Source organism: Haemaphysalis longicornis, unplaced genomic scaffold (assembly GCF_048455015.1).
Source record: "Haemaphysalis longicornis isolate Haplotype H1 unplaced genomic scaffold, Haemaphysalis longicornis Haplotype H1 scaffold_2, whole genome shotgun sequence".
In the NCBI taxonomy this organism is placed as follows: domain Eukaryota; kingdom Metazoa; phylum Arthropoda; class Arachnida; order Ixodida; family Ixodidae; genus Haemaphysalis; species Haemaphysalis longicornis.
In genome coordinates, this window is record NW_027526295.1 from 83,581,646 (window position 1) to 83,593,654 (window position 12,009).

At 46.5% G+C, this 12,009-nt stretch overlaps 1 protein-coding gene across 1 annotated transcript; it reads right to left on the reverse strand.

Annotated features, from left to right (window-relative positions):
• Nucleotides 1-5,767: 5,767 nt before the first annotated feature.
• On the reverse strand, nucleotides 5,768-10,645 carry LOC144167213 (uncharacterized). The gene is made up of 3 exons (XM_077696554.1): nucleotides 10,511-10,645; nucleotides 8,060-8,593; nucleotides 5,768-6,558 (listed from the first exon to the last, which is right to left on the reverse strand). The coding sequence occupies exons 1-3, from the start codon at nucleotides 10,520-10,522 to the stop codon at nucleotides 6,214-6,216; spliced, it is 891 nt and encodes a 296-aa protein (XP_077552680.1). The 5' UTR covers nucleotides 10,523-10,645; the 3' UTR covers nucleotides 5,768-6,213.
• Nucleotides 10,646-12,009: the final 1,364 nt, after the last annotated feature.

The following is a 12,009-nucleotide window of genomic DNA, read 5'->3' on the forward strand; positions in this document are numbered from 1 at the left end:
TCCCTTCGCCGCTCCGCCTATGCGTCGCATCTACACAGGGGTTCCCGCGAGGGGATGTGGGAGTTTTAGGGGCGAAGCTCCTTAAGTCATGGGTCTGTCCATCCCTTGTGTCTCGTGGTACGTGACCGCCGTATGCTTTCGGAGATGTCGCAAAGTGGGCCGCGTTGCACGCGCAAGAACCGGCTGCAACCGGCAGCGCAAACTCGGCACCGGGAGCGCGAGCTTGTCTGTGTTCGCCAACGGAGGAGCGAGCGCACGTGCACTGCGAGGGTGAGATCACGCAAGAGATCAGGCCACGAACGCAGGCAGTCGTTCTCGGAGATCGAACGAGGCGCAAGGACCTTTTCTCGTTTCCTCTCGTCTTGTTCGGGCACAAGTTCGCCCTAAATAAAAGTTCTTTCTTTACCGTTGTGTCCCATCCTACGTGACAAATTGTGGTGGAGGTGCGGGGTAGTCCTCGATGGCCCGGGGTCTTTCACCAGGTCTGGGCCTGGGAGCATTGACTCCGAAAATAAAAGTTGATTTGTACAATGTACGCACACAGTCTTACGTCTTTCTTAATGATGTAATGGGCGAACTTTCACGGGAGAGTTACGGTTACCGATGATCTCCCCCTCTCGAGCTTCGCCCCACTTATCATCATTCATTCCGTGGATATGGCGTGATTTTTTTTGTATCTGTTTTCGGCCATGCGAAGGAGCTTGCACGAAGACACGTACGTCATGTACAAAGCGTAGGAGGAGCAAGAGAGTCATCCACGGTTCGGCATGCCGACTTGCTTTGCGCCGGTGTGCAAGAGCGGCTACCGCAACGGCTACTTTACTTCACGCCACTTCTTCGGGCCACCAAAGGACCCTACGGAATTTAAAAGGTGGGAGCAAGCTTTACATCGCAAAGATAAAAGCTAACTGCGAAATGCTAAGTCTGTGAAATTCATTTTGAAGATGACGACATTGTAAAGCACTACCGTCATGTCGTTGCCGGACACGAAATTTTGACAGCACGCGGAAAGTGGGAGCTCGCGCCCGGGGCCATTCCGCGTTTGTTCCTTGAAAAGTTGGAGTGTTTTCCACTGCCTTCTTTGGGCTGCAGTGCTCATGATCAAGATATGATGGCTAGAGTAGTTAAGTTTGACATTGTGATTCGAATGTTCTTTTTTTGCAAGAGAAGCAATCAGGAACTACAGCTGTCTGAAAAAGTAAAAAATGCCAGAAAAAATGTGAAGTTGCTGTAACATTTTGCACTCTGCTCTAAGGATATCCATCGCGAAAACTTGTAAAGCATTGTAAAGTAGTGTAAAATCGGGTAAAGCATGGTTACTGGTTTTCTATAACGCCTTTTTTGTAAATAGCAGGAAACATGAATATTTTTTTTCTGCAATGTTCTTGGATATTGTGTAAGTCCACTTTTTTTGCACATATCCTGTTTGTGCCTCTTGTCTTCAGTACATTGTTTTGTTGTTACTTCATTAACTTGCATTGTACTCTTGTTTTTCATGTCTGCCCATTATAAATCTGTACCTATTATACCCACGCCCCTCTGTAACGCCCTACCCGGGCCTTGAGGGTGACCTCAAATAAATAAATAAAATATAAAGTCACTATCTTACAAACGTGTCGGGTCGTTTTCGGTCGAGATAAGACAGCTCAGTAGTTATCGGAACTACGCTGAAAATGCTCACTCGCTAAGAAACTCCCGTTTATGGAAGTTACACGCAATCTACACAGCTCAAATATATGCCCAACGTCGAATCAGCCAACCAATGAGCAACGCACGCAAGTCAATGCATACAGACGTTTATATGCATATGTACGTAAACAGTGCGCAAATGTGATGCGGGGTGTCAACTGGAAGGATGACTAATTTTGAAGTTTGTCGACTGCAAGGATAATAAATGTTTAAGTCTGGCCATAGCACTACTAGAAAGCCGCCGCGAGCAACTCCGCGGCGGCCCACCGCGGCACGCCGCCGCCGCCGCAGTAGCAGACGACGCCCCGAGAGTAGCGCAAGACTTGACTGCTGCACCGCTAGTTCTCCCGACCGCCGTTTGGCCCACCCTCCTCCGCTGGCGGAGATGCGGAGCTCCGAAACTGAGTTTATTCTAGTAACGTTGGCCTAAGCTGTGGTGTTTATTCAAGCGCCCTTTATGCTGCGGGTGGGATGGCCCCGTGCACGGTGGAAAAATAATTTCCCCCCCGTCGCCCCGTGTAAGAAAGCTGTTGCATTAGGGCAGATAGGCAACGACGCCGACTGGCGAACGTCGGTCTCCTGACTGCTTCGGTGCGACGAGAGACACCGCAGAGAGAAGAAGACCACGTTCATGCACTTACGGTCCAAGCCATGGACTCTGCCTCGTGCGCGCCACAAGCTCAGCTCGTCGCAACGCAATCGTATGCCGTACACGCCGCGGAACAGGTCCGAAGTGGGTGCAGCTTTGCTGTAGCGACCCACCAGCAGAACGTCGCTCGCCAAGCACACCCACAAGACTGCCGCCGAATCGAAAATCATGCCACTTTTGCTGTAGCGGACCGTGACTTTACGAAACGATTCGCTGACAACCCGTCCGCTTTGGTTCGCAGGGCTTGCGAGCGCCTGGGGTTTCACTCGGATTTACGCAATGATCCAGCACATCTAATCCAGTGCCTAATGGTTATGCATTTAACTGTGCCATACCGACGAAATATAAATAGTGATGAGGAAGTTCATATCGATGCACAATAAACATTCAACTGCTCCTGTAAAGGTACATTTCACTTTTCTGTTTTACCGATTCCTATAAAAAAGGGATCAACCTCGCTTCTTCACGCGCGTGGTGTGCCTTCGCTTATAATTATGATACTTTTCTAAAACGGATTTCGCAAAGTTGGTTTTTTTGCAGTGTGTTTTACTCTGAGGAGCGACGCCATCAGTGCGGCATACAAAGCTTCGCCTTAAAAAATCTTCGAAAAAGGACGCTATGAATGCCATTTGGTATGGTAGCGTTTATAGCTGCGCCTTAGGCTGGGGCACACAACTTTAGGCAAGTTCGGCGTCTGCACACTTGGTAATTCGGAGAGAAAAACACTCTCTTGCTCCTGTGCTTCATGTGGGAACCTCATAAGTTTTAAATGAAACGTGTTCCTTGAAACAGAATGTCATTCTAACGTTTTTGCATAAGCCAGCGCCGAACCATCGTCGTTATTTCGAGCAGGCATAGTGTGACGAGACATAGTGTGTCTAACATAGTGTGTCAGTTTGAGGACACCTAAACACTTATTAACCGTGTAAATGCGAAAGCAATATTTTTGCGCCTCAGACGCCATAATTCCCTTCGCCATTCTAAAAGGGCTTCGACCTCCTTTCGCTTGACACGACCTGTTTCGCGATCCGCTCCCAACCTTACGATTTTGAATAGTTTGGATCTGTGTCTTACGCGTTGCGCCGCTGCTTGTTCGCTTTTGAGACTGCGCTTGCTACGAAAAGCCTCGCGCTATGGAACTTGGCGGGCTTGAAATACACGCCGAGCGTGCGGGAGATGCAATGTGAGGACAGCGAAAAATGGACGGAAACCTAGCATAAAATAGCTTCACTGTAAATGTTGTGAAAATGGTGCCCCCCGACCAGTCCACTAGCCTCTGCCTCCAGAGCCTATATTGCGGCCTATATAACCGCCGCCTACTTACAGAACCGCAATAACACAGTCATCATGCCTTCATTTCGTGGTGTGAAAGGGTGAGTCCTCATATTTCACAAATTTTAAAGAACAGCACTATAGTGCGGACGCAGTCGAGAGAGCTGTAATGTCTCGGAAACCTTGGATGCCGGGGACATAGTATTTAGCGACTTTGTCCTCAAAAGTTAGCGTTAGAATGTGGCTTGCGAGCAGAGCGATTTTCCGATTACCGTGGTTATGTTTATAACATACGATACCGACAAAAAATCTCCGCTGCCATTTTTGCATAGCGCCAAAACGTTAAAACTGTGGTTTGTTCACATGAAAATAGCCAACTCGTATAGAATTATCAAGCAGTTCTCTAGAGTAATGTAGAGTAATTTAGAGTAATGTAGAGTAATGTAATGTAATTATGGGTACGCAGTGGGGTTGAAAATGTCAGAGCGTCAATGCGGTCAAGTTGGTATATATCGTTGGGAACCAGTGTTAGCGAACGAGAGGACAAGGCAGCAGAAGCAAAGAGAACAACCTCTAGTTAAAGGCAGGCGGCGCTCTGAAGCCGGAAATAAATGTTTACTAATTATGCGACTGATTTTAAACAGTGTAAGCGGGGTTAAGGTGCAGAATACGCAACAAAGCCAGGCATTGATGTCCCATCAATTCTACTCTCCGAATCTAGGAAACAATGTACACACGATGAACAACAAACAAACGAGAAGACGAAGAATCTAGGAAATTCACATTTACCCGTTTTTATTTTGATCCCTCGCTTTATTCAGTAGTTATTTATTTGCGCAGCACCTGTGAATACTCTGCGCAAGAGGTCACAGCAGGTGCGCTCAGATTACTCTCGTTCTTCGTGTTAAACATGGCATTTTCGCACATTGTACGCTTACAGCCATCTCTCTCAATTTTGTATCCAAATCATGAGACACCTAGTTCCCGACAGGCTTACTTTGTATATTCATTTAACGTGATTTTTATACACTGCTTGCGATTCGGCGAGCCACTCTTCCGATTGTTTTCTAGGCTCATTTTTCACTTCTTAGTTCCACCAGTGGAAAGTGAACATTTGCCTGGCTACCATTTTTCTGATATCCGACTTTCCCGCTCTAACACTGAAATCGCGCCCACACCAGTCTGCCTCGTTCACTCTCCTACTGCAAGAACCGCGGGTTCTTTCAAATACCTCGGAGAAAGCGGCGAAGTGGCAATGGATAAACGAGCATCGCTTCACTGTTTCTACCAGATAATGCTCACTGAACGCTTGCATAGTGCAGAAAAGTGACCTGTTAAGGTTTCCAGTAAGCGCTGCATTAGGGTCTGTCTTTTATTCCCGGGAATGCCGATTGGCGACTGCAATACCACCGCGTAACGCCGTCTTCACGCGCGCGCCTAATCGTTGCAGCACTGCGCTAATGTGAAGTGACCAGTCTGCGGCAGCCGTGGAGAACGCGGGAATATGGCAGTCATGACGGCTTGAAGTGCTTCTGCACGGTGTGAATCGCCGGAAGGCATGTTACGCTAAATTTGTGCGCGGCGCCTTGAAAGCGCGAGAGGTTTCTCTGGGCAATATCCTAAGCAATAAAGTCAGCTTGCGCAGTTGAGAGAAATAACTTAGGAGGGGTGAAGGGGCCGTCCCAGCAGTGGCTCATTGACAACCGATAAATAGTGAGAAAGAATAACTATAAGTTGTACTGGCTCATGAAGGAGCAAGCGTAATGCAGGTCGGGTGTTAATAAGAACGTACGTGTCAGCCATGCGTTTTCGCTACATGAAACGTACCACTCAATTACCAGCATGTAAGCGGTACATTGTAATGAATATATACACACAACTAGATATGTAGCTTTTGTTATACGAAAATTATAAGTGCATAAGGGAAAGTTGTATATAAAAAAATGTTCGAAAGCCAGTTTTGTTCCAGAACACAGTCCAAAATTTGACGGATAAAATAGCAACGTTTCCTCCAAGACTTGGTACTTCGAGTGTAAACTGCGTATGCCAAGTGGGCAGTCCGAGTATTAGTGAAATACAGCACGGTGTTCAGCAACAAAAACAAATTTATTTACAATGTGAATTTCACTGGTACTGTTTTCATTGGCACCACGATTATATTCACTTCTCTGTGGCCAGGTGGTTTGCCCAGCGTCATAATTGTTTCACATAGGAGCACTGGTACAGTCATATAAGTGTAGATGCCGCGCAAACGTAGACAGGACGTGCGAGGAGCCAGGGCAGGAATGTACGACCGATTGCCGGTGATGTACAGAGACCGTATTGAATTCGGGCCTTGTGGCCATCTTATCTAAAGCAATCGGGCAAGCTATAAGGTATTGTACACATTGACGGAGCAACTTTTTACCCCAAAGACTAAGACCCTTCTTGAAGCTACTAATCACCGGTTTGAAGGGTACTAGGTTGTCGTTTCGTGTGGCGTATACCATTAGGTTATCTCAGCTAATCAGTAGGGAATAGCTGGAGAAAACACTTGTCGTTGTCAGTGAGGAAGCATACCGGAGGTTTTGTTTTCTAAGCATAGTCTATACCACGTACGCGCACTAGGCCTTCTTTCCCCCGTCGATCTCCGCCGATTCTCCTGGCCTGCTGCTCACATATCTTTGAGGCTGTATGTCATTGCCGGCTGCGGCGGGAACCTCAATGGGGTTGGCATTGAACACGGCGTCGGCACTCTGGCCAGGCGCGGTACCCGGCTCGTTGGTGTCGATCGTGGCCCGGTAGCCATCGGCGTCGGCGACGTACGTCACAGTCCGGTAGAGACCGTTTGCGTCCATGTAGCCGTACGAGCCGGTCTTGACGTTGTTTTCGTCGGCTTGCTCGTTGTGGAAGATCCGCGTGCCGAACTCGTCGGTGTTGTCGTAGCCGAAGCTGTACGGTGGCCACGCCTGCGATTGGCAAAGGCAGAGTTAAATTGGTTTAGTTTTGGTACAAAGCGGTTACTTCGGTTTGGTTTCGTACGAAGCTTAGGTACATTGCAAAATATGCAGGCATGGCTAAACTGTTCCCTGGATCTAGCAATGAATCACGTTGTGTACAAAATATTTAAATTTAAAATGAACCTCCCCAGTAAAGCCTAAGAATATCTAAACCACAATTTCTGCTGGAGGTCCTCTAACACCAACACAAACTATGCTGAAAGCAACCCACAGATGTGGAAGGTGCAATTATTGTAAGATCTCCTTAATGCGTTTTCACCTAGTTTGTTTGCCTGTTTAAGCCTTCCTATTTTAAGGTGCAATCTATCTGAACGTTCATGCACTCGTACGTAGAACTGTTAAGAAGACCCCAGCGATTTTCAGTCTCGTGTTGTTTAAGGAACCTAGCAACCGATTGGTGAGTAATACCCTCGAAGTTGTGCCCCCCCCCCCAAAGTATTTGTACTACATTCCTGAATTATATTTTACTTTGAAAATCTTTGGCCCCTTCGCACTCTACATATGTGGGCGGAATTTTTTAATGCAACTTATAGCCATACTGCTATATCTAACAGATTAAATTTACACCTTTGTAAGACCGGAACTGATGGGACTAAATGTTGCCTCAACTTCATGAGGAATCTTTACATGAATCGGCCTTAATTTACCTTGTGCCGAACTTCGCGAGTTTGTGAGGCACGGCAAGGCCTCTTTGATTTGACAAATAAAATAACAAGGTTTCCTCCAAGACTTGGTATTTGGAGTGTAAACTGCGTATGCCGAGTGAGCAGGCCGAGTATTAGTGAAATACAGCCAATTTTACAATTGCCCAATACAATGTAGCGTTTAGTTGAACCTTTGGATAACGGTATTTAAGTACATTAAAGATAGAGACATATTATTGACGTTTAGAATACTTTCGTAGTAGCTGAAACTTTATACTCGCAGGGACTCTAGAAAGAGCATTACAGATTTGGACATAGCCTTGTGAAGGTGCATATTAGAAGTTTACCCAAGAAATTAAAGTCGCCTCGAAATGGCTGATAACCGAATTGTAAATATTCAAAACCGATAGAAATTTTCTAGCTTAATCCCTCGGTGACGGCCAAAAATTGAGCATTTTGTTTCCGAACAAACGGAAGCAACCTTGGACGAGCTAGTCGCATACGTTTATATAGGCAAGAATTTGGAGCTCTATACACAGCGGACTATTTATAAAACTAACTACCCCTGAGTGGCCATATACAGACCACCTATTCAAGACAAGCTAACCTCTTCGCAATGCCCTTTCTAGTCACTTTACATCTCCCCGTTATATGTTTTAAAAGAACTGGTGCATTTTATTTATCACTAATATTCTGAGACTTGATGAATTGCGCAATGCCTCAGCGCTGGCATCTGGTTTGCGGTACTAAATTTTATACCATTTAATTGCTTCCATCCCTATTTTTGCAGCAATTCGCGAACTTACTTCTCCCGGTACTCCTCCAGAGTGGCCACCACCAGCTCCTCCTCCTGCTCCACCTCCTCCTGGTGCTGCCCCTCCAGGCCTTACACCAGGAAAACCGGGACCACCAGGACCTCCAGGACCGCCAGGACCGCCAGGACCACCGGGACCACCGGGAACGCCAGGACCACCGGGACCACCAGGAATACCAGGCCCGCCAGGACCACCGGGACCGCCAGGAATACCGGGACCGCCAGGACCACCAGGACCGCCTGGAACCGGGAAGCCAACAGGTGGACGGCCTCCCGGGCGTACTCCTACGGGTGGCACGCCGCCAGGTCGAACGCCTCCTGGAGGTACACCTGCGGGAGGTGCAGGGCCTGGCGGGAAACCTCCTGGACGGCCACCGGCCGGAGGAACACCGCCTGGTCTCCCGGGAGTTGGTGGAGCGCCGGGGCCTCCGGGTGCCTCAGGGACGTCGAAGTCATCGAAGTCACTGAGATCGGGACGGCCGTATCCCTGAGAGTACGCACCAGCCACCAGGCATAGTAGCACCACCTGCGTTTGAATGGAAGCAATGAATTACACAGTGTTCGAAAATACAAGAATACTTTCTTGCACAGCGATTATTACGTAAATGTAACAATTGATGAATCTGGCCATCTAGCCGATTTGAGCAAGACGCAACGGTTGTGTATGAGTGTATGGCCATGTGGAGGGCGTCAAATGGTGGGCAGTTTGTCAGCGAGTTAAGGAAAATTGGGATAAATGTAAGCAGCAGTTTTAAGCTGACCAAGTTGTGTTCAACCTACGGACATTGCCTGCGAGTGGAGTGATATATCCTAGGCATGACATTAAATGCTCTGCAGCACATCTGACTCCTGAAAGAAGCTATATAAATCTAACGGGAATTTGGGCTCCTAAAAGTTTCTTCGTCATCATCGCATACTTGTGGTAGGTGTGCACGTTATTGTCTAGTCATTCGCAGTAAAACTTGCTATTCCCAAACAGTGGACGACAAAACTTGCTGTTGTCTTCAACTGTTCTCGTCACTAAGAACACCTTTATTTCAGCAATTTTCAAGTGACAATTTGGAAGGAATGTGAACAAGAAAAGGAAACACCGTAGACTTCTTTAGCCGAGAAGTGGTGATGATCTGTACTTTTTGGCTACACGTGGCATTGCATAACTGGTTGCCCTAAAGAACTTAGTACTGTTTGTAGGTACTTTATACTCTCCCCGAAATAAGCAATTATACAAGGAAAATTCGCGGTTCATTGTGCCTTGTGAAACTGGCCTAATGGTTATTTTCGTGTTCATTTGGCATATTACAAAACAGATTTGGTTAACATTGATATGACGGAGACGTGATGTCGTTGCGACCGCTACAAACTACTGTTCTCACCGAAAAGACTCTTTACGATTTTTTGGCGGTGCGACAGCTGGACGCTAGTTTTTGTTTGAGAACGCCAGTCCTACCTCAAAAATAAAAGAATGCAGACCTGCACCCGCTGTCGTAAAGCTTTCACGTTGAAAACCAGCATCTACCCTTCTTTCAAATAAATATCTCTGGGCAAAACTACTTACTATATTTATAAGTGTTAGTATGCGGTCCCGCCCGTCATGAACACTCGAAATGAGGCATCTCTGCGAGAAAGATGACACTGTCACTCAGGAATCTTTCCTAATAGTAAGTAACGTGTAAGCATTTCACCCAAAGAATTTCCAATTAACACCTTTAAACGCGCCAACAGCTTCCAAAAGAAGAATGTGAGAGAAAAAAGGTACAAAAAGCTGCACAAAAGGTAATATACAAGAAGTGCGAAGGTTTCCATATCATGCCTATCTCAAAAACGTTATATGCGTTACCTCAATGACTAGAATGTAAATCAGAGTGGCTATTGCTTTGACAATTTATTGCGCCATACTACGACCTAAATATCAAGAAGTAAATCTCCATTATCAGATCGAAATTACGAGTAACAGCCGCTAATTAAACACAATAATATTAAAATGTGCTCCCAGAAAGGTATTGTTTTGGAAGTCGTATATTATAGTTTAAATGTTAATTTTAAATTAAGGTACGGCTCTAACACCATACTTTTTTTATTTTGAATCATGCCTATATTCCGTCACGGTAAATTTAAAATTCTTAACATGAGTGAATTCTTGCGCCAATCATTGACTTCTACCAGCCCAGAAAACTTTTTTTTTTTATGATTTCAAGCCATTTTCGCTTGCAAACCTCCAAAACGTAGACGAATCTTTCGAAGTATTTTCTTCCTTTGAGTGCCATTTAGGCCTCTCATATTAGAAACTGGCATATCAAGGCTTGGAATATTGATGAAGAGCAATCTGAGTCCGTGCTTTCTATACCTTACTCTCTCAGATGCAGTAGTTAGGCATAGAATACGCTGCTTGGCCTACACGGTTTCGCAGGGGGAAACGACTCCGGCTACAGCCTTTAGATATTACCTGTTGGATCATCTGGCTTGACTTGGGAGCGTTGCTGTAACAGACGAAACGCCTTCACTCGAAAACTGTCAGCAGTCGTGTCCAGACAAGACGCCCCTAGCCACGAAGATGTGCTCGTGATGTCTAAGCGCTCTGTGAGCAATGAGCCACGCTGTCTGCCGCTACCTTTTAAATCCCGGGCCAGCGGTTCCCCTTCCTCCAGCTCCTGGTCACGTGACGGCTGCGGAAAGCGTGAGAAGAAACGCGGCGAAACACCCACGAAAACTCCTCACAAACTTTCTCTTGGCGTGTAAAGCACGCGAGCATTCAGGAAAGCCCTGATCGTGAAAACAGAAGGCCTTGTTCCGCATTTCTCTGGCACGCCAGCCACTTCACATTGTCATTACCTTCTTTTTTTCGCCAGTGCCTCGTGCTCTGTTCGCTGTTAGCACTCCGCGTTGATTGAGCCATCAAGTTGCCAACAAAGCCCTTCCTTGGGATTGTTGTTGTATACACCTAATGTGAATGCCTGTGGAAGCGGTGTTCTCGAAGAAAAAAAATCGAGAAGAAGAGAAAGAGAACTGAAATGCAGCTTGTAAGCCACTGGTGACTTGTTGGAAAGTTAAGAAAAATTTTCAACAGATATGTTCCCTTTTAGGCCAGAAGCAGGGAACTCATCAGACATACCGCCTAAATTACACTTATGGCAAGATATTTGGGTCATCCACGGAAGCGAAAAATTTCTTCAACCCACACGTCCTCTCTTCTTCAACGGGGGAAGCATTTTGTTAAGCGGATGCATTTCTCAGGTTAAATTTACATCCTTTGAAAATTCCAAACAATCCGATGTTCAAATGCACCTTTTCGGATAACTTTGGAGGTGGAACTCCGGAAAAGTGTAGCTTGTATATATAGTTTGTTTTCGTCACGTTAACTCGGACCTTGCATAATACTCTGGTAGATAGCAGTGTCTTGTCTGTCTTGTCTGTGCTTGCATTTTTCTTGCGCTGAAAGTGCAATCATGGAATGCCATCTACGATGACCCGCTTCTTACGACGGATCACCGCGGTCTCGGCAAACTCCCCATAGAAGCAATGCATTAAAAACATCGATGATGTGGCGCTCGGGTGCACGTGGTCCGCTTCATGCGACGGAACCTGGCGTGGATAAACCGGCGTATTTCCCATATTTGACACCCCTTCACTGCCTCCTCCCAGCCTTGCTTTATTCTTAACCCCCTTTGACGTTGCTTGATGTGCAAAGGTCCTCATGCAGGCGAGACCACTTGCTTAACAGACGCAAGCAAGCAGGACTGGTACTCGGGAGCGGGAGTTAAGAGGGTTCAGCTGTGCCGGCCTCCCGTAGACATTACATGGACACTTTCAGAAACCATAGCGCGCCTAATAATTGGCCTGACCTGATGCGGTAAGTATCAACTTTTTCCGCTTTCCAATTATCGCAATATCAGAGACGCGTTTACGCGCAAACATTCGGCTCTCTGGCTACACTGTTTTGCAGTC